The sequence below is a fragment of the Magnolia sinica genome, chromosome 17 (genome assembly GCF_029962835.1).
Source record: "Magnolia sinica isolate HGM2019 chromosome 17, MsV1, whole genome shotgun sequence".
Classification (NCBI taxonomy): Eukaryota; Viridiplantae; Streptophyta; class Magnoliopsida; order Magnoliales; family Magnoliaceae; genus Magnolia; species Magnolia sinica.
In genome coordinates, this window is record NC_080589.1 from 10,793,351 (window position 1) to 10,813,613 (window position 20,263).

Here is a 20,263-nt window from a genome sequence, read left to right on the forward strand (position 1 = left end):
CCATTAATTAAAAAATCATGATCATCAAATCAATCTGATTTTGCACATGCCCCACCTACAGTGAGTTCTACTGTTTGGGCGGTTTGGACATGTATGCAATTCGTAAAATGATTACCGGCATGTGTATGGACTCGTACTCAAGCAGCATATCAAACAACTGCTTGAATTTAGTCACACATATGCCACACGCACGATGGTTGAGTGTATGCATTTAGCTCTTTTACTCAAACGGCATACTAAATAACTCAACTGTTGACGCATCATGCAACTTCTAGCTATGCTGTGCATATGTACTATACTAACTTAAATGCTCAGGTTCTCCCTAAATGCTTGGGGTACAGCATTCCCTCCCTCCCTCCCTAATGATTTGTAGATGCACAAAACAATTGAACATGGAGCATATATGCACATCAAATTAACTCATCCAAATCTTGGGCTCATATAGATGGGCCATAACACAAAATTGCATTGAATGTATGATCCTGACTGGCTGATTGATGGACAGCTAATATACAGGAGTGTTTTAAATAGTAAATAGCAGGTAGCTTAGCTTTGCCCCTCTAAAGCGTGAAGCACAAGCTACGTACATGTAGCGTAACACTACTTCTGAATTTTCAATAAAAATAGTAGGAAAATAGTGCAAGGAGCAAAGATAAAAATAAAAAGAAATAGCAATGTAACTGATTTAATATTGTTGCTCATATCATTTCACTAAAATCATTGAAACCATTAACTAAGATTAGTGAAAATGAAAAAATATAACACATCATTGAAAAATTAATTGATTTTACTGTTTTAGTGGAAAGTAACATATAGCGGACACTACAAAGTGTTTAGAGTAGACTAGAGTGGGTAGCGCACACCACATAACGTGTAGCATATGCTACATAGTGCATACTGTGCGCCACATGATTAAGCCATTTTCATGAGTTACATAGTGCGAAGGCTACCGCTAGACTAAGTAGTGTAAGCTACACACTCTGTGGTGTAAGCTTATTTAAAACACTGATATATGGTTAAGCGAAAAATAGCCCATGTTTCAAATTCAACAAACAAAATTACCATAAATCAAAAGTAATGATCATCAAATCAAATCTGACTTTGTAGATATGAACCCACCTACAGTGAGTTCCACCCAGTGTTTTAAATATTGGCCAATATATCCCACGATATTTCTTGTATCCCACCTGTGCGATACGAAACGCACAAGTAGTGGGATATATCCCACATGTTCGATCCAGTGAGCATTTTTTATTTTCGATCTTTTTTTTTCTGTAAATCATGTTAAATAGATGTCAGATTGTTACAAATCCGTTATTTTTCATGTTTAACATCAAAAATCATGAATTGGGAGCTTCGATTTTGAAATTTGGAAAAGGACCTAGTTGCGAAAAATTGAAAAAAAAAAAATTTATTTTCCCAATTTCTCACAAATCGATTGCAATCTCTGTGTCCAAACATAAAATCAAACATGTATGTAACCTGATTTAGTGATTCTTCTTTTGCTTTTGAATGTATTGCTTGTGTTTCCACACGTCTTCTTACATTTATAAATTATATGAATAAAATTTGAATATACTTGCATCAATTCAGTTAGACAACATATAGGACCCCATACAAAGAAAACCTATTATGTGCACTTGCTTTTTTGTAATATTTTGATTTGTAAGTGTGTATTGATGTCTTTTTTAACAATCACTGAAATTTCATTGAAAAATTCGACCAATTTCCAATGTTTCCCCATGTTTCCAACATCAGCGATACAACTGATATATCCCATGCAATAACCGACACGTATCAGTATCCCAGCAATACGTAACACGATACCGATATTTCGAACACTAGTTCCACTTATGCCCTAGTCAAGCAGCACATCAAATCAACTCCGACTTCGGAGATGCACCCACTTACACTGAGTTCCACTTTTGGGTGGCTTGGATTCAGTTACACATATTTCATTTGCTTGGTTCTGGTACTCAAGAAGCATATGAAATAAAGGTTTGGATTTTGCTAAATGCATGCCATGTGCTTGATGGTTGAATGCATGTGTAAGGTTTTCATAGTCAAGCAGCATATCAAATAACTCTGTTATTTTATGATGATGTATTATGCTATGTCTAGCTATCCTTTATATGTAATATATTTGGATTTAGTTACAAGTATCCCACATGTATGATGGTTTAAGTGCATGTGTGCGATTCTCATACTCGAGCAGCATATTAAATCTCTCTATTTTTACTTATCGTGACACTTCTAGCTATGACATGCTATACACCGCTTCAAATGTTTGGCGTTACATAGACATCAAATTGACGTATCCAAATATTGGGACCCATATAGATGGATCATGACCAAAATTACATTGAGTGCATGAACTTAACTGGCTGATTGATGGACATCTAATGGACGGTTAACAAAAAAGAGTCGGTGACCTGAATTCAATAGACAAGTGATCACTAATCAAAAGTCATGGACTCATGGTTATCTAATTGATCTGCTTTCGGAGATGCCCCACCTACAGTGGGTCCACTGTTTGGGCAGTTTGGATTTAGTTACATGTATGCCACATGTATAATGGTTGAGTGTATGTGTATGGTTCTCGTACTTAAGTAGTGTACTGTGTATCAAATAACGGTTTGGATTTAGTTACATGTGTGCTACATGAATGATGGGTTACTGATGTGTCTGGTTCTCATACTCACTCAGCATATCAATCAGCTCTACTGTAACATATCATACTACTCCTGGCTATACTTCCAAACAACCAGCACTTGTGACAACTGAATGGATAACTTTCAGAATTTGAATTTTAACTTGGGATAGGGCCTTCTACACACGAAGATCATAAGTCTGAACAGTTACTAACTGCCAAAAGTACACTGTTTGTGAAACAAAAAGCAGAAATACAAAGCTGTCTTTTGCTATCTTTACTAGTACTTTTCCTAGTGGCCTTGAAGAAGAGAATCAAAACCCACAGACCTTTTCACTTTTTTATTTTTCTTTTTCTCTTTTTTCTTTTTTCATTTCTTAAGAATGGTTTAAAGATGTATGTTCACTTGGAAACTGTAGAAATTAAATAGAAGGAGAGAATGTGTTTAGATGGAAAGAGAGGGTAGAGGACTTGTTGATTCCTCTCCTCTTTGGAGGTAGCTCCGGATCAGATGCTCTGATACCATGAAAAAATTGTCGATGAGAAAATCTTCATATGTTTCTATTCAGTATATTGTGGTGTATAAATACAGAGGGAATGACCCAAAAAAAGGAAAAAATCAAATCTTAGCAAGCATGGAAGGAGGTTATCCTGAATTAAATCTTTCCTAATACTCTTTTTTTTTTTTTTGGAAAAATATCTTTCCTAATACTTTGTTTATAATCAAAATGGTTACATTAGATAAGCCTAAAGATATCAGCTAAGACACAATCAAATCTTATAAAGGTATGGTACTTTATAGTACCACACAACAATATACACACTCCTTAACCATGCTGAGCAGGTACACCAAGTACGGTGTACCTGCTCAAGCTAATGCATGTATGTCATAAGTGTCAAACAATGTTTTTGGATAATGACAACGAGGTTTTGGATAAATTGAGTCACAATCCCAGCTGCCTAAGTGATGTTGCGACAAGTAATACAGAGATAAATGGGATGACCACAAGAAGGTAATACATGCCTAGATTATCAATTCCCTCGAATTGTCAGTCATGTAATTTGTGATTGGGCTCCATAGGTGTATCAGCTGGACAAGCACTAAGAAGGCCAAGAAGACCAGCACATTTTTGTCAGGATAAGAATTATCCCCCGTTTTGAGCCTGCTACCTCATTTCCAAGAAAATATTTAAGGGGTCGAAAGGATGTGGCCAAAAACTTTTAATTCCTTTCCAGGAGCATAGGTAGGAACCTCCTTGTGGGTGGGCCATGTGTGTGTGTTTGTAACATGATTTGAAACATATCTTTTCTGATTTGTAGGACAGTAACACTTGAAACTCTGATGAGAGGTAGAATACCCCAGAAAAACACACTCAATGGGTTGAGGTCCAAGTTCAGATCGTGATGGCCAAAGTAAGCAAACAAGCAAGCACAGCCAAACACTTTTGAGGAAAAGAACTGACGCAGGGAAGGATGTGAGGTCCTGCACCGTCTTCCTCAAGGGGACAACTGTTCCGAATCCACAGAACTTCACTGGACTCCACACAGGGACTTCTCGAATCCACGAGGAAAAGAATAAGAAAAATAGAAAATAAATTCTATAAAATTCGAAATTGATTAATGAATTTCTAATATCTATGTACCTGTTACACCATTAATATAGGGGAAAAAAAAAACCCAAAATTCGTTAATTACCAAAAATAGCAAATTTCTAACTCTAATAAAAATCATAATTCTACTAAAACTCTTCTAAAGCCTAATTTCTAAAAATAAAAATTCGAAATAAACTTTTGCCATAAGAGTATTAGCATAATTACAAGTAATTTCTAAAAAGGAAGAAAATCTAAAACTCTAAAAATAGGAAAATATTAAAATTTTTGGAATTACTAAAAATAGTAATATTTTCCTAAAAATTCGTTTTTGAGCTGAATTTCAATAAAGATTGATAGGTTGTGCGCACCTTAACGATACCCGGATCAAAAGTTATGATCCACCTTCTTTTGGCCCAATCATGCTAGAAACGTATTTGTGACACGTTCTATATCAAATCCCTCCACTTGAAAAAACTCGTCCTCGAATTACTCAAGGGACTTGGCTCATGATTTTGAGATAACTTCTGATGCCAATGTTTATTAGCCCTTTTATTGTACTTGGCATTAGGCGCATGAGCTGACACAATACATGTACTCATACTTTCCTTGACTTGACTAGTATCAATCAGTTCCTTCACTTCTGCCTTCGAGATCTCACATTCTTTCTAATAATGTGGGCAATTAGGCAAACTTGCCCTTGAGACGGGATCAATGAGGTTTTGTATATCTCGTATGGGAGGCAATTTATTAGGGAGTTCATCAAGCACAACCGCCTTGAACTTCTGCAACACTGGTTCCAAATCCTCTGGGATGTTCACAGGCTCCACTTATTTTTTCTTTTCAACTAATGCATATATATCTCCCGTTTCCTTAGATTGTTTAACAAATGACTGTTTAGTTATGAGAGATTGCCCGTCCACTTTAAAAGTCTTGGGTTGGTTCTTCATTCCCACAGGAGCCATATGTTCGCCACCGATGAATCCTGTAGCCTGTTGCAACTCCGTTTCGACGCGGTCATCCCTTGCCGACAAATAATGGCATTTGTCTGCATATTCCCTTACTAATTGGTTATCCTGCCAATAATTTTGGTTTTGTTGGAATAATACCTGATCATAATCTCTAAGAAGGAATCGCATGTGCAACAACTACTTCATCCGCGACCACATGCGGATTGGTGCCTTCATCTATCTCGTCCGCTCAAATTGAAGTTGTTCCCACCAAGCTGAAGCTCTACCCGTCAACTTGCAAGCCACAAGTTTAACTTTCTTCTCTTACACGATGTGCATGTAGTTGAAGAACCGTTCGACTTTAAGCAACCACAAGGAAGTCCTTGAAGTAGAGTTGGCCATTGAAACTAAGAAGATCGACTTTCATCTTGAATTCTTGATCTGTTCGATCTATCTGATCAATGCCTCGTATGGGATGTTGTGGAATCATGTCGTTGGATCCCACCTTCTCAGGAGTGATCTTATGGTTCACTGCCGGCACCATCCTATGATTAGTGCGATTAGGAGTTCTAGTGCCTACTGGGGATGAATTACCAACATGAACACAAAACTGCTCTGTGGCCTCCATCAAGCGATCGATGGAAACCAGCAACCCTTGCTGGGAAGTTTCCATTTTTTTCGAAAAATAACGAATCCCTGAATCACCGTCCACAGGATTTTGGTCTATACTTTCGTTGTTTTCTATCAGCCCGATGGGAGTCCTCGCTCTGATACCAAACTAACACAGGAAAGGACATGAGGTTGAGCACTGTCTTCCTCAAGGGGATAACTGTTCCGAATCCACGAAACATCTCTGGACTTCTCATAGAGACTTCTCGAATCCACGAGGAAAAGAACAAGAAAAATAGAAAATAAATTCTATAAAATTCAAAATTGATTGCTGAATGTCTAATATCTATGTACCTGTTACACCATTAATATAAAGATAAAAAAAACCAAAAATCGTAATTACCAAAAATAGTAAATTTCTAACTCTAATAAAAATCCTAATTCTACTAAAACTCTTCTAAAGCCTAACTTCTAAAAATGAAAATTCCAAATAAACTTTTGCCAGAAGAGTCTTAGCATAATTACAAGTAATTTCTAAAAAGGAAGAAAATCTAAAAATCTAAAAATAGGAAAATATTAAAATTTTCGGAATTACTAAAAATAGTAATATTTTCCTAAAAAATCGTTTTTGAGCTGAAAGCACGCATTTTCTGACGAAACGGACAGATGCGACCCACTTTGTGGGTCAGTTCACCTCAGATGACCCGTTTCGGTAAAGATTGATAGGTTGTGCGCCCCGTAACGATACCCGGATCAAAAGTTACTGTTAGTTTACGGTCCACCTTCTTTTGGGCCAACCATGCTAGGAACGTATTTGTGACTAGGGGTGCACACGGGTTGGTTTGGTCCGGTTCTGGGGTGAAACCAGAACCGAACCGTTCCTAACGGTTCTAGGATATTCGGAACCGGAACCGGACCATTGGCACCCTAAAACCGAACCGGAACCGAACCGTTAAAACCGGTTCGGTTCCAGATCGGTTCCACGGTTCTGGGCTTTTTATAATCCAGCCCAATTGCATGTTTAATTTTATTATTTAACCCATGTCCATCCATGTTGTGGTCCATTTGATGAATGATTTAGATATTGCATAAGGTGTGCAAAAATACATTTATGAAAAAAATTAAATGGTGCATTATAAACCATAAATCATGAGTCAAATATGGAAACAATCAAAGGGTTCTTGGTTCGGTTCCAAGTTCAGTTCTAGGTTCGGTTCCACGGTTCAATTCTACGGATCGGATTTACGGTTTGGTTCTACGGATCGGTTCGCAGTTCAATTCGGTTCTACATACCCCCAAACCGAGAACCGAACCGATGTAACCGGTTCTTTGATTTTTGGAACCGGAACCGGTGCACTCTAGAACCGGACCAAACCGGACCGTTTGGTCGGTTCCGGTCCGATTCCACGGTTCTACCGGTTCAATGTGCACCCCTATTTGTGACACGTTCTACATCAAGAACAAACATAGAAATATCTAGTTTCAGAACTTGCAATAGATATTTATCATTACGTACAATAGTAGGGGCCATGTTGATAAACATAGGCAGCCATGAGAATGACTTCAACCTAACATGCCAAGTTATAAGGAATAAGTAACCTCCAACAGTAGATGATTTTTACATTTAGTGACACCATTGTGTTAGGGTGTTATATGGACTTGATGATTGGAATTCAATTCCATGATTTTTAAAATACCCCTCTATAGGTCATGATGACATATTCCTGGGCATTGTCAAATAAAAAACATTTCATTTCAGGGTCATATTGGGTGAGGATCATTTTGTAAAACAACTTTATTATCATTACTTAGGACCTCCTCCCCACTTTCAAAAGATAAACCCATGTATGGCGAGAATAATCATCAATGAAAGACGGGAAATATTAGACACCAAATGTAAAAACAATCAGGACTGGTCCCCACATATCAGAATGAATAAGCAGAAAAGGGTGCAAATATTTTGTATTGCTCGGAGGAAAGGAAGTCCTACAATGTTTTGGACAGTTGACGTATCTCACATGGAAAACTATCAGTTCATTAAATTTTCGAGGAAATAATAAACAAAGAGATGAAAGAGGTAAACGACCTAATTGAGTATACCAAACAGTTACTCAATCTATCTAATATCGGAAACACAAACAAGGGCAGAAGCGAGATTCCCTAAAGCAAGCAGTAGATATGGACGGCGATCTTCACGACCACCACTAATCTTTCTCTGTTTCCAGATCCTGGATGACAATAAGATGGATAAAAAATAATATTGCAACTTAGTTGTATAGTTAAGCAATTAAAGATAGCAAATTAGATAGAAAAGATGAAACATGAACGACAGACGAAATTTGGAAAATGACCCATCAGCAAGCCTAATATTGCTAGAAATAGAAGAATGATTAAAGATAACCTCTGTCGCACGGGTCATATGGTCAGACGCTCCTGAATCAATGATCCATGAGGTCTGAGAGACGTGGTTAGCAGATGCAGATGTACCTGATTACCTCATGGGTTATTGTTGGAGAAAGGCTTGAAGGGCCGGTACTTCTTGTTGATGATCACTGATTGCTTTATCCCTTGTGCCACCATCGTTGATGGCAGCTGGCTCCCCCTCAGTGGTAGGCATTTTGACATAAGGTTTGGACCAGAATTCTTTAGGTTGAAGATTAGGGTTCAAGATCCAACAGTGTTCCCGAGTGTGTCTACTCTTGCCACAGTATGTCCACCAGTTTATCTTTGCCTGTATTTCTCCACCTGGATCCTTGAAGGATTTGGAGTCTATTGTTAAGGCTGATCTCTCGGGAAGAACAGGCCACTTGCAGATGATAAGCCTCATCTCGGATATAATGATAAATAGATTCCAAGGAGGGTGATCATTCTCTTCCAAGAATCTGTACGTGTTGAGGTTCGAAGTCCAATTTAAGGCTTAGCAAGAAACTTGAATATTCATAATTGACATATTTGTTTCTTCATGTCTTCGAGGTCTAAGAGAACTGATAGTTGTCTAGCTCTTCCCACTAATGATTAAGGCTCGCAAAACCATTCCATCACCCTTAATGGTTCTTATTAACTTCAGTGTGAAGCTTGCATAAATGCCTTAAATCTTCGTGCTGCTAGTACATTCTGCAACATTGTCCCAAAAATCTTTCTGCAATCTTAAGAAAGTACAGCACTCAAGTAATGTTTGGCTGAATCAAATCTAAGACCCCAAGACATGACAAGCCAGTTCTCTCTCTCCCAATCATCATAAGTGGGGTCATCAGATTTAGGTTGTTTCTTGGTGCCGATAATGTACCCTAATTTCTTCCAAGCACCGATATACATTTGCACGGCTTGCTACCATTCTCAATAATTGGTACTGTCAAGCTACAAAAAAGTGATTGATAGTCCAAGATTATCACCGTGTCCCGTCGAAAACCAGGCTTTTATGATCATTGCCAAAAATCCCATTGCAAAATAATAATAAAATCAATAACAATAATAATAATAATAATAATAATAACAACAACAATAACAATCCTTCTCTACATGGAAAGAATTACACGAGCTGATCAAATAAAACCTAGAACAGCTGAAGGACATCCAACAATGGCGAATGTGAGTCAATAGAACAGAAAGATGGATCCAGCATGCTTAGGAGCGTCAGCCTACCCTTTGGAGTGTCTGGACCTGCCAGAAAGGGTTTTGACTCTACTAGATGTGCCAGACGAAACTCCTGGAAAGGTTGGGGCTGCCAAAAGTGAAGTCCAACACTGACAGAGGTGTCGGATGGCACCGGAAATGAAGTCCAAAACTAATGGAGGAATCGGACCACGTCGGGGATGTCTGGGAATGCTTCCAAGGTCGTCAGATCTGCTTGCAAGCTCCTCTGTGCTCGTCGGAAACAGATCAAAGCGCCTCTAGGTTCACCGGAAGGGGGGTTAAGAGTTGACGGAGGAATCAGATGACATTGGAAATATCTGGAATACCAGATTTGCTGGGAAACACCCCTTGATCTCACAGGCAATGCCTCTGGAGTTGCCAAATCTACCCAGAGACAACTCTGGATTCACAGGGATCACTGGATCTGTCTGGAAACACCACAACAATCGTCCAAAATGGTAAAAAAATGCCTATGCGCCTTCTGATTGCTGGTTTTTCTAGAAAAAGGTCTGATATCACAGATGATGGATCTGATGATCAATTCCTCTTCCAGAGAGAATAACAGGCTTCGAAGGCTGATTCAGTCTGTTGCAAGATCTGAAAATCCCTTATGGTGATGATGGGAATCGTTTCATTCCTCGTCCCCATATAGGTTCGATTGAAGGAGGAGAGTGACGATAGACTCTCCAAGCAAGAGAAGGGAAAAAGAAACAACATAGGAAGGGAACTCGAGACAGAAAGAAGGTTGGATCAGACCTTATCTGATACCATGTAGAAATTAAAGAGAAGAAGAGAACGTGTGGAGAACTTGAGATGGAAAGCAAGTCGAGGACTTAATGATTTCCTGCCCTCTTCAGAGCTTCAATTATAATCAAAATGATAACAATAGATAACCCTAAAGATATCAGCTAAGATATGATCAACTCTTCTTAAGGTATGGTAAAGTACTACAAAACAATATACACACTCCCTAACCATGCTATGCAAGTAGACCCAGTATACCGTATTCTAAAAGAAACTATAAAGCATTCCAAATAAATGAAACCCTGGTAAGTTAAGAGTGCATTTAGATAGTTGAATTATGATACTTGGTCGAAAAAAAGTGGAACCAACCAAATTGTAATTACCTCAGTGTTCATGTCTTGGTTCCAAATTGCAGTAACATTACGTAAGTTGGATTTAAAAGAAACTTAATGGCAACACAAGGCTACTTCTGAATACAGAAAGCACCACTAGTATTTGTCATTTCATATTCACTGAACTGAATGTTTGCAATTCAAATCCTTTTTTAGTCATCACAGTTCAATTCCCATGTTCATCCAATCACAGCATTTAACAGAAAACAAAAATACAAAACCAAATCCCAAGGATGGGTAATCACACTCACTCAAACGATGATGTCAACCGTGTTAGGCCAAATGGGCACCAATGAATATCAAATGGCTGCAAAACCAAGAAAAAAATGAAAAGAAAATTAGGAATGTTGCAAGTGATACAGAATCTTACGTATTCCCATGCATGAACAAGATTCCCACTAATTGATTATCATTGAAAAAATCCAACATAGGTCAAACAAGCACAACTTAAAAATTGGCCAAGCATTACACTTCACTCTTCAGGGGCATAGTCAGAGGGTCAGCTGCAGCAGACCCATCATCAAAAGCATGATGCAGCCCAAAAACAGAAACAAAGCAAAACTAGAATGAGCGTTGAGGTATCCCAGGTTAGTGTAATAGCAACCTCAAGTTTTGATGTAAGTTTAGTTTTTTTGGGTTCTTTTTTTCTTTCCATCCATGACTACTAGACTTGGATGAAACAGTCAATGGCAAAACAAACCATTTCATATAAAATGCAATATATCCATGTAATAAACCCATTGATGTTGACCAATGGTTTATGTATCATCACAGTTAAATGCAGTGTTTTAAATAGTGAATAGCATGTAGCTTCTTAGCATTCACCACTCTGAAGCGTAAGGCATGAGCTACATAGCGTGTAGCATAAGCTACACGCTACTTCTAGATTTTTTAATTGAGGGTGTGCTTGGTTGCACCAAATATTATGAACCTCGTGATATTTTGCACCAAATTAGATTGATCTATAATAATAAGAAGAAAAAATCATTTCCTGCAACCAAACACAACCTAAAATAATAGGAAAGATAAGGTAAAGATTAAGTATAAAGATAAAGAAAGGGCAACATAACTGATTTAATGCTATAACTTAAATTTTTGAAAGATATAAGTTATATCATTGAAAAGTAATTCTTAATATAAGCTACGTAGCGTGGAGCGCAGGTTATATAGCATGTGGTGTATGCAAATTAGCATGTAGCGTAGGCTACACACAATTTAAGCTATTTTCATGGGCTGCAAACCATTAAAAGGAAGCTATGCTACATAGCATAAGCACACTTCATAGAGTAAGCTATTTAAAACATTGGTTACATGTATCACACCTCTAGAATACAAAAACATGTAATATCATTGATTATGTCGCAGATACCAGGAAATCTGTCGCTAGGAAACATTGGGGAAACATTGGGAAAATGGTGGCATTTTTCAATGAAACTTCAGGAGATACTAAAAGATAAATGATTACACACAAACGAAAAGATTTAAAAGAAGAAACTGAGTAGTTTTTTTATTGTTCAGGGGCAAAATCATGTATCGTCAGCCATAAGTGATGCAACTATATCCAAAATGGTTCATATCATTAAAATGACATGCAATTACAAGTAATAAAATGAAGAATTTCAGATTTACCCCAATTTCCTCCATTTTCCACCTCCAAATTCTTTTCTTTTCTTTTTTCTTTTATTTTCCCTTTTTTACCCCTCAAATCCATGTTAGTGCATGAAATTCTCTATTAGAATCCATGCTAATATGTACCCCAAAAAAATAAAGCTTTTTCTGTCACTTTTCAGCTCCAGTCAGATTCGACTCAAGAGTAGCATTTTTCCCCGTGTTCTGATGTCAAACAACTCATGCGGAGCTGTTAAAACACCCCTACGAAGATATGCCCACAAATTTTCCTAAAGATCGAAGACTTCTAGGTTTTTTTCCCTGATTTCCACACGAATTATGTTGTTGTCATCAATAAATGTGATATCCACTGATATATACATGTGATATCTCATGTATCAATGATACAATCATTTATAATAAAGGAAAATATAAATGAGAGTTGTCAATTATTTTCAATATTGTGAGATATCAGCAACATGATATTTTCCAATATTTGTCATTCCCCCATGTTTTGTATCAGTAGGGTGCGATACTGATAAAATCAGTCAATATAATCAGCTCTATCGTAGAATACATAAGAGCACTAATGTTGAATTCCTGAACGGAAAATCATATTTCTGTAGGCCACACAACACCAAATCATCAGAATTTTATTGCGGCAGTTAACACTAGCTTGCTTTTATATCCTTAAACAAGTGAGACTCTTTCATTTTTTTTATTTTTCAGATGCAAAACATCTTATTCATATGAACAAGCTTATAAGTAACCAAACCAAAACATATTAGCATTTTTACATTGAAGCTGAAGAAATTTTGGGAGCTAAACTAACAACATCTAGATCCATCAAGGAGAAACATAGCATGGATTTGTACAGAACACAAGCCAAATGCTAGACAGCAAAATTTAAACCAGCAGTTTTAAATATTCTTCTGCCCAATATTCAGATCCACAGTGAAGTGGTACAGAACCTGAAATCAAGCCCACAATCAAAGATAATGGAATAAGAAACAACATACTAGTTTGTGAATAAAAATCACCTAAAATTCTCCATGCAATTTGCAAAATTTTATAGAAAAGAAAATGGCTGTTGAATGAAATTTCAAACGTTTCTAGGGCATCACACCACCAGCATGTGAAGCCTAACACCCCACAATGTTAACAAATCATTGTGTGAACCAAAATCCTCCCTCCCTCTCTACTCTCTTGGGACCAGGATCGTCTTCAACACCATTTTTAGGCAGCAAGTAAAACACTTAATTTTTATGCAGCCGACCATAGTGTGTGTAAATCCACTCTGTCCATCAGTTGGGAATGCTTATTGAACTGCACGTACAAAGTATCAGCCTGATAGAAAACTCTAGTGGGTCCCATCAATGGAAATAATCTAAAACAGTCAATAAAACCTCTTAGTTTCACACACTGTGGCCCGCCTGAGTTTTGGATTAAGCTTATATTTGTATTTTCATTTCCTCGTGGTGAATTACACCTGATTAAGAGGCTTGATGAAAGAAACACAACAAGGTCGACCCACACACAAAACTATGGCTGGCATCCCATCTCCACACTGTGCTGTAGTGTGGCCCACCTGAGTTGTTTATCTAGCTGATTGTTGGGCCCAACTTGTTGGACAGAGTGGATTTTATATATTCAACATTGTGGGCTCCATAGACTTGGGTGTCTTAACATTCGATCTTTGTGAGGCCCCTTATGCTGTATATATATGAATCCACTCCATCCATCAGGTGAGAACGCTTATTTGAACTGTACATGTGAAAGATTAGCCTCATATAGAACATTGATGGGCCACGCCACTGGGAACAGTGTAAAATTGCTCCTAAAAATTCTAAGCTCCTGAGGTGCAGCCTTCTTGAAAGTCTCTTTGTACCTTCACTTTATCATGGTGAGTTACACCAGTTTAAAGGGTTTGATGAAAGAGACACACCAAGGTGGCCCTAGAAACAAACCTATGGTTGGTATCCCATCTCCCTTGTTACATGTGGTGTGGCCCGCTTAAGTTGTTGACCTAGTTGATTTTTGGCCTTAGGACCTAACATCGAGTATAGAACCTAATGGACAAAGTGGATTTTATATATACAACATGGTGGGCTACAGAGACGTGTTTGCCACATAAAACACGTGCCGCAGAGGATTTTGGTCCTCTGTCCCAAAAACCCAATGGAATTTATGCAAGTTCTATGCAACCCACCATATTGAATATACAAGTCCACTCCATCCATCAAGTGAGAACCCTCAATTGAACCATACATACAAAATATGAGCCAAAAAATTAAAAACTCTAATGGGCCACACCAATTGTAGCAATGTAAAATTGCTACCAAAACTTTGGGGTCCACTTAGGGCTTTTCTTTAATAACTTTCCTAATCCAACCATAACACCAATTGTCTTTAGCTTGCTGAACAAGTTCCTTAATTGAAAAGGAGAACTTCTACTAAACATGAAACAAAGGAAACTAGCTTGCTAATCATACTAGGATATATGTGCGTACAGATCAAGGTGTCCCATATCAGTATCGGTTAGTGTAACGGTGCCCTCCGACACCGATACGGATACGGTTTTTTTATGCCAAAGAAATATGAAAAAATATGGATTAAAGCCGGAATATTCTAAGCATTCCAAATATACATTCATTTATAAATTGGAACATGTTTATGGTGGTGTAACGGCCCACTCTTTGGTGAGAAGTTGTATCGGACTGTCTGATGAATTTATGAACCAGATAACCTGAATTTGACTACAAAATTCATATATTTAATTTTCTAAATATCTAATTTATATACTTAACAATTTGATATCATTTCTCCCAATAGTTCTTTTAAAAAATGAAATTAAATTCAGGTAGATCGCGTTGCCAATTTGGGGCTGACTTGGAGGACCAATCCATGCCCCAAATCAGCCTCAAATTCATGCAATTTATTGGCATTATCTCACTTGTGAATTGGTGGACATTTATTGGATAGTGAATCATGAAAAAAAATCAAAAGGCCCTATTTTAAAAAATAAGCGTCCACAAATTAACAATTAAAACTATTCAAACAATTTGATTTTGGCATTTTGAGTTAGCAATTACAGTCCATAATTTAATTGGTAAATTTTAAGTTAATACATGTCTCGTGTATAATTTTTTAAGGGCCCGAATTAGGTAGGACTCAGATTGTGAAGTGTAGCCCACAAGTGTTAAAGTTTTTTGGACCCCACTCATGATGAATGTGTTATATCCACACCGTCCATCCATTTTGCCAAATAATTTTAGGGCATGAGCCCAAAAATGAGGCAGATCCAAAGCTCAGGTGGACCGCACCATAAGAAACAATAATAATTAAACGACTATCATTAAAAATTTATCGGGGCTACAAAAGTTTTCATCCACGTTTGTGTGACCCTATTAACAGGTTAGATGGAAAATAAACATTACAGTGGACCCTAAGAAATTTTTAATGGTGAGCATTCTATAACCACTGTTTCCTATGTTGTGGTCCACCTGAGATTTGGATCTTACTAATTTTTTGAATCATAACCTAAAATGATGTGGCAAAATGGATGGACAGCATGGATAAAATACATACAACATGGTGGGGCCCATGTGGCACATGTACATTTTATTAAATTGTGCAACGTGCTGCATAACGCGTACCAATCTATTCATTTGACGCAAGCAAGTCCCGTGGGTCTGATCATGAGGTATGTGTTACATCTAAACCGTCCATTCATTTGACGTCGTCTTAAGGCTTGACACAAAAAATAATACAAATCTAATTATCAAGTGGACCACACTGCAAAAAGCAATGGGGGATTGAACGTCTGTCATTGAAACCCTTTTTGGGATCACAGAACTTTTGGATCAATATGAAATTTGTTTTTCCTCTTCATTCAGGTCTTTTTGACCTTTTGAACAGATTGGATGGAAAATAAACGTTATGGTGGGCCTACGAATTTTGTAACGTTGAAAATCATCATCTCGCTGCTATTTTTGGTGTGGTCCGGACGATCTTTGGATACGATTCATTTTTTGGCTAATGCTCTAAAATGATATTTAAAAATAGATGAACCGTGTAGATATAATAAATACATCGTTGTGGAGCCGATGTAACTTTGACCTCCTTTGAACCGTTCGTACAACTTGGAGCTCGAGGAGTGTCAGCGCTCGTCTTAGCATGACACGTACCTACAGCAGCTAGCTGGTGTGTGGTACACCTGCAAATAAAAAAAGAAGGGAGAGAGAGGGAAACCGAAAAGAAAAAAAGAGGGAAAGAAGAGAAAAGAAAAAGGAGGGAAAGAAGAGAGAGAGAGAGAGAGAGAGAGAGAGAGAGAGAGAAGAAGAAGAAGAAGAAGAATGAGGAGGAGAAGGAGGAGGAAGGAGAGTCGCTGAGTCGACTCGGTTTAAAACCAAGTAAAGGAGCTGATTCACTGATGGGTTGTTCTTTTCAAAAGAGTGAAAGGAAGAAGTAGAAGGAGATAGAGAGACGTTACAGTCCCGTAATGGCCGTTACGAACTCAAAAAACAGAGGTGCCCCATTTCGGGGCCGAATCGCGTAATGGCTGATGCCGTTACTGTTGTATCGGCCGTTACAGCCGAAACGTAACCGATTTGGGATACCTTAATACAGATGAACAATGCAGTGTATGTATGAACAGTCCACGCACATGAAATGTGTGCACGTGTGAACTGTGCGCACATGTGAAAAGTGTCTGAACAATACATGTGTGAACAGTGCTAATGCATGGGGTTCACAATATGACAGGACCACCTGTGGGACCCAACAATCTGATCTAATCGCATGTGGAGCCCATCAATCTTAAGTAGGTAGCAGATGGTTATGATTGAGGGGCTTGAATGCATCAATTCTCCCTCGGTTTGGAAAGAACTCATCCTCAAGTTCATAAACGGTGCTAACCCATCACCATGATCCGCCTCCACATTGTGCCATTTTCAACGACGGCAAGCATTGGTGATGTAATCCTATGTGTCCCTCAGCACATCTCTTGCTGCAGTCCACGATAGACCACTTCATTTTCTCTTGCACTTTCACATAACCCAAATCTTCCATTAAATCTTCCATTTTCTTTTCAGTCCTTGAGTTGTTTGCTCCAATCTTCAGGTCACAATTTTCATATCCACACTTGTATCAATCAACATGTTTACTGACTCCGGTGATCTACCTGTCAATTTGTCCATCAAATTTTCATCAATCTGACTTCCGATCCTTCCATCAAATTCATTTTCTGATTCTTCTACATATCAGTTGGTATCCATGGATGGATTCCTCAGTTGATCCAATGTGGATTCATCAATCGATCCAACTGTTATATATGTCAGTTAATCTATCAATTTGATCTGATTCTGTAGATCTCTGCATTAATCATTCCTCTTCAAGTCATTGATCCATCAACAGATCCATCCAGCAATTTCTTGGTAAATCCAGCTGCTATCCATCTCACAAACATTCATGGATCCACCCAATATAAAATCAGTCAAGTTTCCTTCGGTTCATCTGTCGATTTCTCTTATTCTTCTTCATGCAAAATGTGTCAACATCAAGATCTTCTCAAGCATTGGATTCATTATGAATCTCTTCCTAGCCTTCAGGAATGAACAAGTATTCTTCCCTACATCATGGATGGCATTTTGATCCTTTATCGATTGCTTCCAAGAAGCATATAGTAATGGTTTGTGGTAATGACCTGGCATCACACATCTTCCAAGTAGTACCCTCCACAGGAATATGATAAAAGGTAACAGCAGACTGGATCAAAAAGTACTGAGTTGCATCAGTACAGTAACGTGATACAATACTTTCTTCATGGGTCCCACATATAATGTGATCCCACCAGTCTTCCCCGTAGGTGATCGGACCACATCCAATTAGCAAAATCTAGATCCATCTTTCAAAACAATAGCAAAATCTAGGTCCAATGGACCTCGCTACTGGCTGATGAAAGATCAGCACATGGTCCACCATTCAATAGGGCTATGGGGCCCACAGAGACAACTGAATGGCATTAAATACCAAATATTTGGATTATGAGGCCCCAAGTCCAACCACCTGCAATCTGTGGATTCTATACACAAACCTTTTTGTACTTTCAGCCTTTCTACATGAACCGTTTGGCCTCCATGTTCCATGCTGTATCCAGCCCAAACGGTACATACATATAGAGTTTTAGGAAATTTTAACTTCTTTCAGTTTCTTTATTTTATCCTCCTCCACTGCAAGTTTGGAGATGCTTTAGGAATGTTTTGTTAATGGGCCAGTGGGCTTTTAGCCTTAACTTCGTTGGGTTTAATTAAGACTTATGTCATGGCTACATTAGAGAGCCATATGTATTGAGTTTTTGAGGTATGCTAGTGAATTTTACTGAATAAATTTTCCATCACAGTTTCCTGAGAGAGGAAACGAGACACCAGGAAAGAGATTCTTCAACAGAATTATTGATGAGACTCCTATCGTTCAGATCTTGTGGTGGGACTACACAATCTATCCCCTTTTATCATCTTCCCTACTTCCTTTGCTTCTGTAATGTTCTTGTGTTGGACTGGATGAAGTTGGAGAACTTAAAGGTGATTTTCTAACCATTGGAATCTGGAAAACGATAAACAGACGTTTCATGTGCTACTCTATAGTTGCACGAAGCATGAAGCAAAGCAGCAGCATGTTCAAGCGTGGGAGTAGGAAGTATCTGCCTTAAAATCGTAGCACGTATAAAACACCTAGGAAGTGGGAGTGCAACTCTGAAGTACTTTGGTGCGGAAGCGGCACCTTGTTAGTAGTATCATGCAATTAAGTGCTACTCTTCATTTCGAATTTGAAGTTAACAGAGTTTTTAGTTTTGATCGCCATCATTAGGTCACAGTGAGGTATATGCCCTTGATAGAACAGATCAGTGGAACAGGATTCATGTGGCCAACCCAAATTAATTGGAATAAGGCTATGATGAGGATGATGAGACATATTCACTTCCTATTTAGTTAGTTTCCTTCTTAATTTGAAATTTATTAAACAAGCTAGACTATTATCTTTAAGATAAATGAGGAGAGCAATATGTGAGGTCAATATAATCTAGACCATATGGAACCATGCGTACTTATTTTGATGATACTTAACCCCTGATGGGTTCTATTGTGAAGTGTGATCCTTCAAAAGTTACTGATGTGATGCTTGACACCATCTCTCTCATCTTTTCTCTCTCCTTCTCTCTCCTCTCATCTTTTCTCTTCTTCCTCCTCTCTTCCAATCCTAGCAGTTATCACTCATCTTCTACTTATTAAAATTTCATTCGGCTGTCCTTTAGTCTTCTTTTTAGGTGCTCTTTGGGGTGAGGGATTTGGGGCAAGGATTTGTGAAGTCTACGAAAGCCTCCTGTTTGTTTTTTGATGAGGATTTGTCAAACTCATGGATTTCCCAAATCCACACCCCCATAAATCCATGGATTTGGGGCAAATCCAAATCCCCCAAAAAAATTAAAGACTTTGCAAATCCACAAAAGGAGAGACATGCTTAAAAGCAATAAAAGTTATTCGATTGCATTAAATGCTTTGACATTGCCATAAATGTTCACAAATCGAAATATTTGATGTTTCATTCCCAAACAGTGGATGTGGATTTTGGGATTTGTCAGCCAAATCCAATGCAAATTCATGAATTTGACAAGCTCACAGATTTATCAAATCCAGTCTCATTTCCTTGATCCCAGACAGAGCCTTAGTGAATTTCTACTACTTGCGTTGCTTCATTGTAGAAGGTTGTCGAGTCCTAAATTAAGACACTCAATCTCTCTTAATCTATTTCAATGCCAGCTCCAAGTCAGCTTTATGCTGCGTCAATATGTCTGGATGCATCGAAACCAACATTTATATCTAGACATGAAAGAAGGCATGCACGACTTGCACATGAAACATACAAAATGTTGATATTCACCTATACCTACACCAGGTACACCAATCACATCACACCTTACTAGACTAAGAGATAACAGAATTTAGCTGGTTGGAATAATAAAACATTTTTTGTTTTTCTTTTTCTTTTTTTTTCTTTTTTTGATGGGTAAAAGATCTTTATTCAGAAAAT

General features: G+C 38.0%; 1 protein-coding gene across 1 annotated transcript in view; it reads right to left on the minus strand.

Moving 5' to 3' along the window:
• Window positions 1–20,263, minus strand: part of LOC131231536 (E3 ubiquitin-protein ligase IPI1-like) — a 32,227-nt gene that overhangs the window by 2,950 nt on the left and 9,014 nt on the right. The window contains exon 3 of the mRNA XM_058227753.1: window positions 10,819–10,874. Coding sequence (XP_058083736.1) covers window positions 10,819–10,874 — 56 coding nt within the window. The remainder of the gene's footprint in view (window positions 1–10,818; window positions 10,875–20,263) is intronic.